General features: G+C 40.7%; 1 protein-coding gene across 8 annotated transcripts in view; it reads left to right on the forward strand.

Annotated features, from left to right (window-relative positions):
• PDE1C (phosphodiesterase 1C) overlaps positions 1 to 17,336 on the forward strand; it is a 536,493-nt gene that overhangs the window by 457,517 nt on the left and 61,640 nt on the right. For all 8 annotated transcript variants that reach the window (XM_046020570.1, XM_046020562.1, XM_046020563.1 and 5 more), the window contains 3 exons: positions 4,136 to 4,217; positions 7,546 to 7,666; positions 8,565 to 8,740. In XM_046020570.1, the coding sequence (XP_045876526.1) occupies positions 4,136 to 4,217; positions 7,546 to 7,666; positions 8,565 to 8,740 (379 nt within the window). The remainder of the gene's footprint in view (positions 1 to 4,135; positions 4,218 to 7,545; positions 7,667 to 8,564; positions 8,741 to 17,336) is intronic.

Raw genomic sequence — 17,336 nt, forward strand, 5'->3', positions numbered from 1 at the left:
CTTTTATGCAATGTTTCTGTTTTTCTCTTCCATATCTTTCCTGAGCTCTGCTAGCTCCTGTTTCCCTGAGCCCTTGTTTTGTTTTTTTCACTTTTTAAAAATTTCTTTTCAGCGTAACAGTATTTATTGTTTTTGCATCACACCCAGTGCTCCATGCAATACGTGCCCTCCCTATTACCCTCCACCTGGTTCCCCAACCTCCCACCCCCCGCCCCTTCAAAACCCTCAGGTTGTTTTTCAGAGTCCATAGTCTCTCATGGTTCACCTCCCCTTTCCAATTTCCCTCAACTCCCTTCTCCTCTCCATCTCCCCATGTCCTCCATGTTCTTTGTTATGCTCCACAAATAAGTGAAACCTTATGATACTTGACTCTCTCTGCTTGACTTATCTCACTCAGCATAATCTCTTCCAGTCCCGTCCATGTTGCTACAAAACTTGTTCTTGATAATTTCAGGCATTTCTTTCTGTTCATGACAACAGAACAGAACATTGGTCAACAGGTGGCACTGTTTTTTCTGTTGTTTCCTATCTGGTTTTTGTTGTTGTTGTTTGTTTCTTCTTTTATTCCCTTTTTTTTTTCTTGATTTGAAATATATTTTCACAGGTTTTTTTGTTGGTAGTGATGGTAGTGCTGCTGCTTCTTCCTCCTCATCCTTCTCCTTTTTCTCCTCCTCCTTCTTCATTTTTAAAATTATTATTATTTACTATTGTTAAATGAAATGCATTCTTTTAAAACTATTTGCAGGAGGTATATGCCAGGGAGAAACCAGAGCAGCAATATTCTAAACTAGCAGACATTCTTCTTGGTTTGTTATGAGGCTTCTGTGATGTGCGGTGTGTGTGTGTGTGTGTGTGTGCGTACGTGTGAATCTGTACTTCTTCCCAGACAGCAGTAGGCAACGATTGTAGGGCTGCTCACAATTCAGACTCTGCCATCCATCATCCTCTTGCCATGCCTATGTGTTTCCTCATCCAGTGTCTCCTTTTCTACTATTCCTAGGGACTAATTAGGGCCCACGTTGCTCCTCACATCAGAAAGAACCAGGAGAACTAGCTCTTCAAGTTTTACCTGAGATCTGGAGTCCTGGGCCTCTTCTCTGCGGGTCTTATCTCACCCCTCTCTGATATTCACAACATTTGGCAGCCGTTCCTCATCTAGTTCGACTTGAGATTACAGATTTTTCCTAGCATTTGTGTTTCTGTTTCTTGCTCTCCTGTTTTGAGAGGATAATTTCGGAGAAGAAAAGACACAGATGTCTTCACTATATTATCTTAAACACAAAATCACAATGATTTTTCTTAGACCTCCTACTTGTAATTTCTTCCCCTGGGAAGGAAGAGTGTACATTGCTGTGATTTTTTTTTTTTTTTCTGTGATGCTTTTGTTACCCTCTCCAAAAAGATACTTTTTCTTCACTCCACCTGAGAAAACTAGCTTGAGATGTCACCTGCCCCGTGAACTTACATTATGGAAATAATCTTTGTTTTTCTTGATTGGCTTGTTTCTTACATATGGCTTCTGTAAGAAACCCCAAAGTGAATAATGACACACATCAAATAGAAGTTTATTACCCACTCATGTAAAGCACAGGACAAGTGTTTCTTGACTGGCAGATAGTTTGCAATCAGCAGTGATTTTAGACCCAGACTCTACATGGCCTCCATGTTGCTTATCTCTGTCAAGCCAGCAGAAAAGGGAAGAACGTGGAGAAGTAGGCATAGGAGATTTAAATGCCAGAAGTTTGGTGGAGGTATGACCCCCATCTCCTCTCGTTTTATTATATAGCACTAACTGGCAGAGATCCTGGGAAATATAGTATAGCTGTGTGGACAGGAAATAAAGAAGGAAAAGGAGGGAGGCCTTATGAACAGCCAACTGCCTGACTGCTGCCCCACCTTGCCTGTCATAAATGTCTGTGTAGCCGAAGAACTTGAGTGTTTCTAATCAAATTCATCTCTTCTTTCACTCGACAAAATGCATTGTGCTCCTTTTACAGATTGACTATATGACTTTATTAGTTTAACTCCTATGGTAGGAATACTAGTTACTTATTTTTCTGTATTATCCTGGAAGAAAAATATGAGTTAGTTAAAAAAAAAAAAAAATCCGTTGTGCTGAGACTTTTGCCCTTTTAAAAAATATTGACATTTTCAGTAAAAGGAAAGGGTATGAATAATTCCACACAGGCCAGTAGTTATAGAGTCATAAAATATTGTTTCAGTCAAGTTGAATTCACCTGTAGAAGTACATCCTTCCATATTACTTTCTGCACATTTTTCCAATTCATAAATGTATCCATTCTCCAAAGGAAGTTCAATGACTACTATTTTAAAATAGGCATTTAATAGCTCAACTAAATCCAAAAGATGTAAGTGATGTGGAGATGTGGTATGGACAAGTCCATGGGATAAGAAGTTACTTAATAGCTTGTACTTTTTCACTAATACAATCCAAATTAACGCATATACCTTAATAGCCAAGTGGTTAGTGTTCACCACCTCTTCTTCTTGATCACCCCCGTAAAAATGTACCCCAAGGCCAACTTGTATCCCTGCTTCATAGGGAATAAGAGTGGGTTTTACTTGCCCTTAGCTGAACTGTCCTGCTAAACCATCAACAACAGTTTATGTTATAAATACTCTTCCTTCTCTTCATCCTGCCCAAGTAGAAATAGCTCAGGAGTAAATTATTTTTATCCTGCCACTTGAGAGATAATACAGTCTTCAGCAGGGTGTACTCAAAAATGGAAGAGCCATTGTGTCCCGTGGGAACAAGAAAGTGTGCAGAAGGAACTGAGCCACTTCAGGACTGTTCCTGAGGCCCTTGGATGTCCCCACCACCTATTGTGAGCCCACCATTCAGCTTCCTCAGACGCCCATTCCTTTTCCTTCCTTTCAGTAGATGTTCTGTGTGTGTGTGTGTGTGTGTGTGAGCCAATGTCTTTTCTCTTTGATAGCATGCCTTAGAAGGAAAAAGTATTTAGGTTTTGAACCTGGTCTAGTTTTTGTTGTTATTACTTTTTATGTACTGTTGATTTATTGGTAATATGTATTGTAATCAGAGTGTATTTGGTATAACAAATTGGCTAAATGTTTCTCAACTCTTGACATCAATATTAGAGATACCTAAGATACCTAATATTAGAGAAACAATAATAGTTCTTTTATTTATTTATATGTATTTCTCATTTAATCCTCGTCATAACCTGATGTGATAGAGGTTATTATCCATACTTTATAGAACATAAAACTGAAATGTAGAGAGGGAAAATAAACTTACTATGATCACACAGGTAGAGGGAGAAAGGCCAGATTCAAGCTGAGGGCAGTAGCCATTAACCTGAGCAGATTCTAGCCTAGTAAAATGAATCAGCGCAACTTCACTACTGTGAAAATGGTGCCATATTCTCCCTTTCCTCTAGCTGTGTGACTAAAGTATGGAGCTTTTCGTCCAGGTTTTCAAAAACCATCTCCCTCATTATTTAAACTTTCATAATACTTACTTGTTATAGTGGTGTTTCTCGGTGAGCTTAAGAATATATTGACCCGAGAATTATTATTGTCTAGCTTGAGAAACAGAAGCAGTCATTTACTCTGTCTCTTTTTTGGTCCACATTCCATCATGGACCAAGCCCTGTGCTCGAGACCCAGGAAGCACTTAACCCAGTTGTGTGTAGCATTAGGTAGCAGCACTGGGGGAATAAGTCCACATCAGTCCAGTTTGAATTTGTGTCTTGGCCACTGCCCACAACTGGGGGAGCTTCACTGGCTCAAGAACGGCTGCAGACTGACACGACAACTCGAGAACACATAGGAATTCTGACTGCAGTGTTGGCTCTAGGCCACAGGACGCAATGGCTTTTCTTGTTTTCCTCGGGGGACATTTTGCTGCCTGAGGAGGCTTCCTATTCAACACCACGTGCCTTTGCAGTTGGATGGAATGATTGGGCCCCAGAGGGCTTCAGCTTCTTGGTGTCTTTTATACAAAGGAGCAGGCTCCAAAAGGACTTCTTACATGATGTAATTGTAATAATTATAATAAAGACCAGGCCTTTGTGGCAGTTGAAGTTGCTAAATAAAATCTGGGCAGCTTTGCCTACTGATCTGAATTTACTATGACCTCCTGTTTTTCTAGGGTGACAGAGAAGCAGAGCTGGGGCTGCCTTTTTCTCCTTTGTGTGATCGAAAGTCAACGATGGTTGCTCAGTCGCAAGTGGGTATGTGTTGACAGCCCTTTGGATGGAAAGAAAAAACAGAGGGTGCCTGGAAGTAAGCTCAGATGCTCCCTGTGGTTCTTTGACTGGAAACCTGGCTCCATTCTGCTGTGCTGTGCTCATGGCTCTGGCTGGTTGGGTTGATGGAGCTGCTCTCCCCATCCTGCTCTCTGGAATGTGGCTGGTTTGTGGGAAAATTAGGCAGTGATGCTCTGCTATCTCTGTTATTCCCCACTAAGAGCAAAAGGGGCCTCAACTTTCCAGTGCAATGACAAGAATCAGTGACAAGAAGCCCATTCTATTTCAGCCTCTCCATTCTGCATGCAATACCGGAAGTCTCCCTGGCATTGCTCCTCAATGATGCTTCCTCTGGCCTTGTTTCCAAGACAGTCCATTTCCTGGATGACCCTACTTCTAGGAATGGTTCATTTTAAATGTTTCCTTCTTTTTAGAAATGTTTTAGCACCTTTTTTGGGGGAAGATAATTTTATAGTGCTGATAAACATATTATGTGTGCATTACAAAAATTCTCAGATATGAGAGAGGGTACCTGTATCACACATAAATTAACTATCAGCAGTGCTCTTCACTTGGATGAGTCTGAAATCACTTAAAAAAGAAATTCAAAGATTTACTGATTTTTTTCCTCCTTGTATTTTGAGTACTCATTCCTTTTTTTCATAATAATATATTGAGTTTCTGTGAGGTGCCAGGTGCTAATGGGCACTAAAACAGATGTTATAAAAAACAAATACAAATTATATATGATATCTGCTCCCAAAGACACTGAACCAGTATTGGGTGGTAGGTAGGATGTTAGGAAAACAGAAGCTGTGTGAGTGTTACAGTACTAAGGTCGAGTTTTGTACATGGCACACTTGGGTACGCAACAGAGTGTGTGGACCGTTAGAGGCAGAAAGACTTGTTGAAGGGTATATTTGAGTTGGGGCTTAAGAAATAAGTAGATGGTGTTGTTGGTTAGAGGTGTGTAATGGGTGAGTGGAAGGGCATTCCAGGTAAGGGATTAGCATATACTGAGGAGGGAAATTTAAAACAGTCTAGTATGGTCAGGGCATTACAAACAGCTCCATACGGCTGGAGTAGTGGGCGGGGAATAGGATGAAGTGAGCGACATGCCTGGAGAGAAAATCAGGGCATATCTAAAGAATTTTAAATACGATTTTAAAATATATAAATTGATGCTTTAGAATAAGAGTCTGTAAACTGTAGCCTGGGGACTAAATCTGGCCTACCACTTGATCCTATAAATGGTTTTATTTTAACACAGCTAAGCTCATTCATTTGCAAATTGTCTGTGGCTACTTTTACACTACAGTGAGAGAGTTAAGGAGTTGTCATAGATTTGGCCCACAGAACCTAAAATATTCACTGTCTGGTCCTTTATAGAAAGTTTGTTAACCGCAGTTTTAGAAAATTTTTCTATCAGTAGCTGGGAGGGTTCTGAGTTAGACTAGAGGCAAGGAAATCAGCTGGGTGCCTTCTGCAGGATTATACGGAAACAGTGATGGGTGATAGGATGGAGGGAGGAGAGAGACTTTCCAGGAGAGGGGTGGCATGTAATATATTAAGGATTCAGCTGGAGGCAAAACTAAGGTGAAGGCAGCAATCCAGATTAAGTGGTTGGACCATGGTCCCATTATAAGGGATGGAGGGGAAGCTGGTAATTTAGTTCTGGTTTGGACCTGTTGACTTTAACTTGAACGAAAACAAAAAGGTGAAAACAGCGTCATGAAACACTTAAGTTTCAGCTTAAGCCAAATTTATAAAATTAGACTGCAATTAACTGTCATACAAAGTTGGCCATCAGTTTCCTTATCAGGATACTATGGGTATTTGGGACAGTGCTTGTTTTGCCAATTACATTGTAGGACTTTCAGCATCCTTCATTGTTGGGCATTAAATGCCAGGATCACCCCCACCTCAGTCATGAAAACCAAATAGCATTTGTACAAAACACCATATTTCCTTCGATTGGTATTTCATTTCCTTCCAACTTCCATGTGGCTGTGTAATGAACCACCACCAGTAGTTTCAGATCATATATTTTCTACTACTCAGGCATTTTTGGGCCATTGAGACAGTGACGCTAACCTAATATCAGTTATCTCCCCAACATGGCAATATCTCCAAGTTCCAGTTCCAGATCCAGATCTGACCCCTCTCCAGTTTCCAACCCTTGTTCTTCCAGTTCTGCTTGCCCTCTCTCATCTGGATATGTCCCTGGCACATCAGAGTCAGCACATCTAAGACTGAGACCATTGTCCTTTACCCTGGCCACAGTTTCCCCATCATCCCTCGATTCTCTGCTTTGCTGTGGGAGGTCTCTGAATTCCCACTTAGAAGCAGCACTCCCCCCCCCCCCCGCTGTGCTTGCACCTGTGCCTCCGTGACACCCTCATCCTTCACTAGCACTAGATCCTGCCTTCCTTACCATTCCTTCAAGCTGTTGCAACAGCTTCTAAAATGATTTTCCCAGCTTCAGCCTCTTCTGCTCTCTCCCTTCATGTCCATCTTGCCTGGTTAACTTTCCCAAGGAATAATGTAAAAAATATAACTGTGATTCTTTCCACACATCTCAAGGGGCTTCTAGTACACATCTAGGTCCCACCCAACTCCTTAGGCAGACCCTTAGGAACCTCCCTCCCTGAGCTGGTGACTACCTGCCTTCCCAAACTTACCCTCTCCAACTCCAAAAATATCCTTAGATATTCCTCAGATACATCCTGTATTTTCTCCCATCCTCATCACTTGGCTTATCCTACCTCTTCCACCTAGAGTGAAGAGACTTAGGGCTCAGCTCAAACATCACAACCTCCATAAAGCTGTTCATAGGCCTCTCAGTGGGAAGGCAAATATCCTCCCTCCCTTACCTTCCCAGGGGCCTTCTTTGGGCTTCTCCTTTGTCCTTTTCCATGTACTCTAGGGGTCATTTTTGTGCTCAGTTAATCTCTCTTATAACGCCTTGAGGGTAGGCAGGTTGTGATCTACATCTTTGTCTCACAGGCAGCACCGACCAAGGCATTTGTTGGATGGAGGGGGCAGGTTGAATATGTGTTTCTTAATCACTCGATTGAGCTAGCTACTAGAAAGTCATAGAAAAGTTATGTAGGAGAAATGGAATTGACTCACGATATTCAACTCAAGGCACATGTTCAATGAATAAAGACCAACTTCCTCTTTCCTAATCTGATCTGGAGTTCCTCTGTGGATAAATTTTAAAAGAAAGTTAAGATTCATCAGTTTCTATAGGAAAATATGGAAAGGCCCAATTAACATGTAGTTCCTCTGAGGTGTTGCTGTCTCTTTTCAGGTTTTATTGATTTCATCGTGGAGCCCACCTTCACTGTGCTCACGGACATGACTGAGAAGATTGTGAGCCCTTTAATTGATGAAACCTCCCAAACTGGTGGGACAGGACAGAGGCGTTCAAGGTCAGTGCAGAAACTTGAAGGATGGGGGTCACGTCAGCCTGTCTGTGAGGACAGAGTTGTTCCTTTGGGAGAGATGGGGGTATTTTATGATGTTGGCCTTCCCTCTCTTATAAGGGGGATGCCTGCCTCTTGCTTTTTCTCAGAGGAGTGGAAGCTGGACTGTCTGTGCTCTCCAGGCTGGCCTGGAAGGGAGTGACCAAGATTCACACCATGACTGGTGGGTTTCCGGTGCTGGTCCTCCACCCTGTTCTCTCTTTTGGTGCTTTTGCTCATGGCAGCACCCATCATGGCACTTTGACCTTCTGGACCCAGGCAGTCCTTGCTCCCCATACAGCAAAAAGAAAGTACCCCCAATCAGAATTCTCACAAGAAATGAAACAGACTTTCATTTTTAGGTTTAGGAGAATAAAGAAGTAGAGGAAGGAAAAAGAACCTGGGGTCAGAGGCACTCCAGTATGGGGTGGGAGACTGGAGCTGGAGAAAAAGAGGTAGAAGTGACTGGGTAACTTGGAAAAGTGGTCAGTGTCAAAGCAGGTAGGTGCAGTGGGGATCCAAGTAGAAGCCCAGTTTCAAAGGGGTTAATTTCAGAGAACTGAAGACAGAGAATTCATGTGAGAGAACTCTAGTCATATTGAATAAGAGGATACCAATCAGCAGAGAAGAAATATGGGGAAAAGCGAGACTCATGAGGCTGAAACCTTGGTTTTTTTTTTCCCTGCTGAAAATATAGAATTTCCTATTTGTCACATATGGAAAATAGGAATCGCGAATTTCAGGACCCAGGAATTTCGCAACACAACTTGAGGAGTGTTAACCACTCCTTCTTGGGCTCACTCCTTGGCATACATTTTTTTTTAAACACTAAACTTCCCCTTTGGTATGACTTTGTGTCCTCCAGTTTGAACAGCATCAGTTCAGCGGATGCAAAGCGGTCAGGTGTGAAGAGCACTGGCTCGGAAGGAAGCGCCCCCATCAACAGTTCTGTCATCCCCGTTGACTATAAGAGTTTTAAGACGACTTGGACTGAGGTGGTGCACATCAACCGGGAGAGATGGAGGGCCAAGGTGCCCAAAGGTAACATGCTACTGGGGAATCTTCCAGGGGATCTGTCCAGACCCACTTAGAAAACAAGGCATTGCCACCCCTGATTTATAGGAATTACAGAGGAAGCACGATCTCAGTATCTGGATTCAAATGGCTTGATTGGTAGGATCCAGTGTGTGTACCCCTCAGTGCACAATAGAATAAGGCAAGCCCCCACTTCAGCATGACCTTTGTGCTATCTGACTAAATTCCTCTTGTTGGTGTGAAGATTCTACCGTGGATGGGCATTATTTCTTGGTTTCTGCGAGACCACCTTGTCATTCTCATTTTGTGTCATGTGACACAATGATGAGGCCTACTTTCTTCCTTTATCTGAGTACAGCCTGGCCAATAGCCACCTCTGACATTACATTGGGATAAAGGAACTTTAATATTCTTGCGAGCATTTTTATCCCCCTTTCATGTTCTCAACTTATCTCCAGTCATGACTCAGGAGCCTTCTGAGACCAGACAAAATTTAGGTCTCTTACTCCTCCACCATCTTGTTCCTCCCCTCAGACTGATCTTCTGAGATGAAGGTAACTTGTAGGCAAAACTCACTGAGACCAACATCAAAATTCAGATGAGAAAAGTCAGGACTCTTGGTACTATACATAAAAAAGACTGAAATCCTTGTGCTTCTTGACAGCTGAAATCTGTTTGCTCATACACATATTCATGTTTCTCGAACACATGCTACACGATCCATACATACGACATGCTCAGCCTGTAGCCTAGGGAGGAACACGTACGTGGCATAGGGGTACGATGCCATGGCACTGGATTCTAGGGAGAGACGCAAACATAGCTGGCTCTTGGAGCTCAGGGAGGGGGCTGACCCCAGTGGGATTTGTGGAGGTGAGACTTCAACAATAGTCAGTGTTTGTTAACATCTACCGAATGCCTCCTACGTGCCGAGAGTATGGAGATGAATCACAGACATCCTGGTCCTCAGAGCTCACTGTCTCCTGAGGGCAGGGGGCACTCTCACAGAGTTTCCTCCAAGGGGAGGATGGAAGTTCAGTTGCGCTTGTCGACAGCACCCATTGGCCCTGGGCCCCAGGCCCTCATTACAAGAGAGGAGAGTTTTATCCTCAAACACAACCCTGACACTTTTATCCACCAGGGCCCACACAGCAAGTTGAAGGAAGTGTGGGAGAGGCCGGGCAGGACACATTCTGGCCCTGGAGACCCCTCATACATCAGGGGCTTCTTCTACTGTGGGACCGAAGAGACCAACCCACTGTTGCAGTTGTTCAAATGCCAGCCACTGTGGCTTGTCCACAAAATCCTGTCCGAGTGGTTGCTCGTTTCAGGTGGGGCAAAGGGTTTGTATTTATGGCGCTTTTAAGGCTTAATTGGGCCCTTATCATTTCAGGACAGATGTTGGGCCCTGAGCTTCGGAGCCAACACCCTTCCATATTTTAAATGTAGCCTCTCCCAGTCTATTCTGATGCTGGAAACATTTAAATTCTCCCTGTTGTCAGAGCTTGCAAGCAGCAATTGCGGCTACTATATCATCTCAAAAGAACCGCTCTCTTATAATCAATTACACTCATTACATATGAAAATCCAATTCCCGACAACACACAGTCTAAAGAGGTACTTCAGAATAATTTGTTTGCAGTTCTCTGGCTTACTTAAGGTACCTTCTGAAACTGATCACCGAGGGGAGCCTTAGCCGGCTTCTTTTCCAGGGGAAAACTGGCCCTTTGAGAATGATGTAAATAAATACTAATAATTACAAAATGTTATGCTGATTGTGATATGGTTAAGCTATTTTGGAAGCATAAAGGGACTTGTCCCTAAATCTGCCTAGGGTGTTTGGGAAGGCATCCTGTAGCCAGGACTTCAAGGATGCCTGAGGTTGAGTTGCAGGAGGTGTTAGATTTTAAAATGGGGAACAAGGAGAAAAGAGATGGACGGAGGCACAAAGCCTGGGTTATAAATGTTTCGTGGGAAGATAGTTTGAATATCAAAGCAAATTTCAGTTAGAGGGGAAATGGAGAATTGAATCCCTACTTGCACGGGCTCTTTGGCAGATTCATGTAGATTCTTTGAGAAAATTACCTTCTGAGGATGATAATAGATATCACAGAGTTGATGCAAAAAACAGAAATAGATTTGCAAAGCACTGAGAATGGAGCCTGCATGTGGTTAGTGCCTGATAACTCATAGCAGTTATTTTAAAAAAACTGGAAAAGAAAGAGGTTTGAATGCAGAGTTAAGAAGATGGTGCTAAAAATATCAACCTATATCTATTACTCTATCTTACCGTTTTCATCCTCCCAGAAATCCTGTTGACTAGTTCACTGGTGCTAAGAGATCCATTTACATCTTTCTTTCCACTGGTGGTTAGTTTGTACTTGATTATCCCAGGCTGTTTGCTCTTATTCTTTTCTATCAGAAAACCATGATTTCAAGAAAGTCTGACCTGCATGGGGCACTTGAACATATCTTGTTATTAAATTGATTAGGGGGATCTAAAGTTTTAGTTTTATTAACCCAATCTGATAGACAAAGCTTGCTAGACCAGAACCCATAGTTGTTAGAAATGATTAAATCAATATTTCTTAACAGCTCTCAGGGCTGAAAATTATTATTTTCAAAGATACATAGGCATAATAATTTGTAAGTCTGATCAATATTGATCAATTTTTTTTAGTATTTAATTCTTTATAAACTTTTTTTTCTGGTGTAAAAATATGTGTTTAGGTTACAATGCTGAACTATAAATATATGTGTAAAGAAAAAAATAAAAATCACTCCTAACCTCTTCAGCCAGATATTGGTGAAATTTGGATATGATTCTCTTTTTTTTTTCCAGATATGATTCTTTTAAATTTTATTTATTATTCATACATATTTATATAAGTAAAAATTTGTATTTTGTTTTACTTATTCCTATTTTAAGCATTTTATCTTGATACTGAATATTCTCAGAAAGTATGATTTAAGTGGCTGCATTTTATGTAACACTCCTCTATTTCTGCACATTTTGATTTTCAGTTCTTCATTATTATATATAACACAGTTATAAACATACAAGTTCAAAAGTCTTTGAACCTGCCTCTGATTACTTACCTAGGATAAATTTCTAGATGTGGAATTCCTCTGTCAAAGTAAATGACAAACTATAAAGCTCTTGATATGTATTATCAAATTTCTCTCTGGAAAGTTTCTTCTTCTTCTTTTTTTTTTTTTTTTAAACTGATGTCTTCCAAAAGAAGTGGGAGTTATTTCCAATAGAAGTAGGAGGTATTTCCCACTTCATTTTTCTCATTAGGATGTTTATATGTTTATTATTGATTCATAATAATTCTTTACATATAAAGGATGGCAATTCTTCAATTGACAAAATATCTTGGCAGTTTTGGTCATATCTAGCTTGTCATATGCCTTTTAATTTTTTGTCATATGCCTTTTAATTATGTTCTTTTTTGATAAGTATAGTCACCATCTGTCAACTTACAACATTCTTATAGTATTATTGAGTATATTTCCTATGCTGTAGTTTTTATCTCCATGATTTATTTATTTTGTAACTGGAAGTTTGTACCTTTTTAATCTCCTTTATCTATTTTGCCCTTCCCCCTACCCATTAGCAAGCTTTATAAATGGTCTTTTTAAATATATCCTATTTGGGGGGTGCCTAGGTGGCTTAGATGGTTAAGGTCTGTCTTGGGCTCAGATCATGATCTCTAGGTCCTGGGATCAAGCCCCACCCATATCAGACTCCCAGCTCAGTGGAGAGTCTGCTTCTCCCTCCCTCCTGCCTCTCCCCCTGCTTGTGTTCTAATGAATAAATAAAAATCTTTAAATAAATAAATAAATACATCCTAATTTTATTTTCCCAGAGATTACCTTTACATTTTTATTGACTTATGTGTCTATCAATGTAAATATGAAATTGTATATAATGACACTCTTTGCAAATGCTGAGATATTTTTTGAATTTTTATTTATTTCTTCCATAATTGATCAGTTTTTGTTGAGATACCATGAGATTTGTAATCTGAATGATTATAAGTAAATTGTTATTTTTTAATTAACTTAACCTTAATATTACTTTTAATATTTGCTTCAAGTTTTATATCTAGCTTAACAACAATTTTTTTAACACTAAGATTTACTAGTTTTATTGAACATCATTTATATATTTTTCTCATTCTTGAGGATCTAATACTGGTTGAATTTTTCTCCCAGCTGGAGGACTTCTTGGCTTCCATTTTTAGAAAGACCCCCTGTGAACACCTTCTGAGTCCTTAAATATATAGAAGTATTTTTTTGTTGTTTTTGTATATAACAAAGAGTTAACTATTCAAAATTCATATAATATTTTGGTTGTTTGTTTTTCTGTTAGTTTCTCTCCTTTTCTTTCTCTCTCTCTGTAGGTAGTTTAAGTAGGCAATTCAGAAAATTATATCAAGGGATAACTAGTTCAATGCCATTTTTAACCAAGAGACTATAAACCATTATTCATAAAGGGAAATTGAACAAAGAAATCAATGTACTTCTCCCAGAATATGTAGGCATTCAGTGTGGGATAGAACCAACTCTCAAGAGGAATGAGAATTATGGGTCATGAGGGCTCTGCTCTGCCTTGCTCTACCTTAACTCATTAGCTGCTTATTTGGGCCATTTTCATTGTGAGTCAAATCATTATAGATAGTCTGAAACAGGAAGCAAAAGGAAATGGAATTGAACTATGACATTTCCTTTCTACTAGTCTAGAAGCCTACCAGTATGACTCAGATGCCTAAAACTAAGTGCTGAAAACTTAATTCTATCTATATTATCCTCAGAACCTTGTAGCACATACAAATTAATTGTGCACTTAACCTACTTTTTCTCTTTGTAAGAAAGGTTTAGGTATATTAATAATTTCACCCTGAAAATATGTGGCACAAACATACCTCCTGTCAATTTTTCTTATTCACATGCTTGCTTATTTTTGTTTGTTTTAAAGATTTTATTTATTTATTTGACAGAGAGAGACATAGTGGAAGAGGGAATACAAGCAGGGGCAGAGGGAGAGGGAGAAGCAGGCTTCCTGCCACGCAGGGAGCCCAATGCAGGGCTCGATCCCAGGACCCTATGATTATGACCTGAGCTGAAGGCAGACGCTTAACAGCTGAGCCACCCAGGCACCCCTGTTTTTGTCTATTTAGAGTAGTATCACTGGGTACTGATGGCTGGTCACCCTAATATATATTTCAAAGACTCAAGGAGAGATGCAAGTAGAGAAGTTGAAGAACATTGCAGAGCCACCTGCTGGAACACAATTGCCCCAGGGAAAGGAGTCATGTAGTGGAACAGGTCACCTAGGATCTGATTATGATGTCGTAGGAGCTACCATCATTAATGTAAACATTAGTCGCCTGCTGTCCACAGTAGTTGAGCAAAACCAGAATCATTTCTTTTTTTTAAATTTTTTTAAGATTTTATATATTTATTTGTGTGACAGAGAGATCACAAGTAGGCAGAGAGGCAGGCAGAGAGAGAGGAAGGGAAGCAGACTCCCTGCTGAGCAGAGAGCCCGATGTGGGGCTTGATCCCAGGACCCTGGGATCATGACCTGAGCCGAAGACAGAAGCTTTAACCCACTGAGCCACCCAGGCATTCCAAAACCAGATTTGTTTCTTTCTTTTTTTTTTTTTAAGATTTTATTTATTTATTTGACAGACAGAGATCACAAGCAGGCAGAGAGGCAGACAGAGAGAGAGGAGGAAGCAGGCTCCCTGCCAAGCAGAGAGCCCGATGCGGGGCTCGATCCCAGGATCCTGGGATCATGACCTGAGCTGAAGGCAGAGGCTTTAACCCACTGAGACACCCAGGCACCCCACCAGATTTGTTTCTACAATGGACCTTCTCCCAGGTTTTTTTCTGCTGGATTTTCCATAAAAAATTGTTCTGACTCAGTTGTCAAATGAATTTTTCTTGCTCAGATAATATTTTATGCTCTTCTGTAGCAAACCAGAATTTAACACCTTCAGTTTTTATCAAGTTCCTTTTAACTTGGGATATTTTGAGTGTTGGAAGTTTGCCACAGCTACAGTGGGGATTCTGTGAGAGGACCATGAGTTATTTAACATGGTACTTGAATATGAGTGAAATTCCCTTCCCTATCACTTTTCCTCTCTGTGTGGTGAATACAGTCATCTTTTTACTCACCTGTATTAGTGGTTAAGGAAACCAACATTTGTCAAATGTAACTCCCTCAGGATAGGACTTTAGAGTTTGTGCACTTTCTGTATTTCACACAGGCCTGGATTAGAGATGATGGAATATGTACAAGTCAGGTTCACTGGCAGATAGAGGAACCATACCCACTGTGTTTCATTTAGTTAACAGATACTCCATGTGTATCTGCTATGTGCCAGGTGCTGGAATTCAGTGATGGAGATGACATTTAACCTCTGTCCTCAGGGCACTGTGGGAGGATGAGAGGAAGTCTGGGTGAATATTCTATGGGGCCTTCTGTGACCCTGTAGTCCAATGAGAATGCCATCTCAGCATCTGCAAGGGCATTCTCTTACCCTTTAGTTGTACCTTTCTGTAGAAGTCAGAAGGCAAATTATACTCGATATGTGCATAATTATTTAATTTTGTAAAGAAATCTTTACATACCTTGTCATTATGAAGTATAAATGCATCTTGCTGGGTAGCAGAATGTCAGGACATATTGAATGGCAAACATTTAAAATTTAAATCCATGCTTGTCCGTACTGATTGCATATTAGAATCATCTGCAGAGCATTTAAAATATCCTACCCTTGCCCCTCTCCCTCCACAATATGATTTAATGTGTCTGGGGTGAGGCCAGGGCATTGAACTGGATGGGTTGGAAGGATGAATCAATGAAAAGATTAATGAAAACTTCATAAGATATTTAGGAGGACATTTGAGCCAGGCAGATATGGGGGAGGAAAAGCAAAATGAAGCCGGAGATCAAAGACATTCACAAAAATACAATGCCATAAAGCCCAACAAACATGTGAACTGGATCAGATTTGGGCTTTTGTGCTCTTAAGCTGCTAGGACAAGGGGAGACATAACCACCCTAGTGCCCATTAAATTACAAACAAACTTGTTGTCTGTAAAGGCTAGCTTTTTCAGGTGCAAGACTAACCAAGGAAAATAAAGAGGACCCTTGATAATGAGATGTGGGATATTTTTAACCCATCTAGAGAAAAAAATGCAGTAGTGCTTTTTATAATGGATGGCACAATCTGGAAGGCCTTTTGAATCAGTTGGATGCTAAACGGGCTGAGTCTGTCCTGTAAGGGAGGACTGGTCTCTGTTAGGTGCGTGTCACTTCCTACAGCCCAGCGCCACTTCATTGCCTCCAACCCCCTGTAATACCTCAGCTCTGCCTGTCCTTGGTCGTTTGACCACTTCATCTGTCGCTAACTGCTACCAGATCTGTGTTAGCCATACTGACTAACTCAGTATCCCTTGAACATACCAAGCTCATTCCGACCTCGTGGCCTCGACGTTTTCTATGTCCTCGGCCTGGAATGTTAGTTCCCCCTGATTATTTCATGGCCGGCCATTCATCATTAAGAATTTGTCAGATAGCACTTTCTTTACCTCCTGATCTAAGGCCACCTCCTCCCTTACGCTGAGCCTGTTCCTTCATACTACTTTGCTTTCCTTTTGGCTTTACCTTTTTCACCACCTAAAATCATCTTACTGACTGGTTTAGTTAATTATGGTCTTTTCAGTTCCCATAAGTCTTGTTTGCTCCTACATTCCCAGTGCCTAAAATGGTACTTGATACTGTCACTCCTCAATAAATATGTCGAACGAATGAACCAATCTTTTCATGAATACTTGATTATAGGCAATGATGCTGTTTTTGATGAAACACAGAGTCAGACCTTTTCAGAGTAAGGAGAATTGGAAATAAGGCTGACATCATCTCATTAAAGGAGAAGATGCAGACCAGGGTACCTGCCCAAACTAAAGACTACCTTTAATCTTGTGGACAGTTTGAAGCCTGTGCTTTTTGTAAGGCCTAATTATCCTCTTCCTACTTTTAATTTCACAAACAGTGACCTGAAACGGTGGCAGTTATTTTTCCTGCCTTTCTGTTTTGTCATCAGTTGTTTGTGTTTAAACTCCAGAGCCTAAGCAAATCTCCATGAAACTCCTGATTTCTACTGTGGCCATGGGAGGGTTTTGTAGTGTCCCTGAGCCTTGACTTCACATTTCTAAAATCGGGTTATAATAATGGTAGCTACTGCCTAAGTCTGTTTTGAGAATGAAAAAGTAATCCTTAGAAAGCACTTAGCATAATACCTCGCAAAGAGGACACACTCAAGAGAAGTTATTGATGATAAATATTGAAAATGCCAATTGTTATATTGGTTTATTGTTATTATCCTTATTATTATTACTTTCTCCCTGCCCCTTCTGCTCACCCACTATTTCCAGAAATGACATCACCAGGAACCGATTTTATTGGTTTCCTGAATATGGACACTAATCTCACTTGAATTAACCAGAAATAGACCCCAAACACTCAGTGCAAATACTTGTTTTTGTTTAAAGAGGCAATTCTCCTAATAGCGTGACCTCTTTT

The sequence above is a fragment of the Meles meles genome, chromosome 10 (assembly GCF_922984935.1).
Source record: "Meles meles chromosome 10, mMelMel3.1 paternal haplotype, whole genome shotgun sequence".
NCBI lineage: Eukaryota > Metazoa > Chordata > Mammalia > Carnivora > Mustelidae > Meles > Meles meles.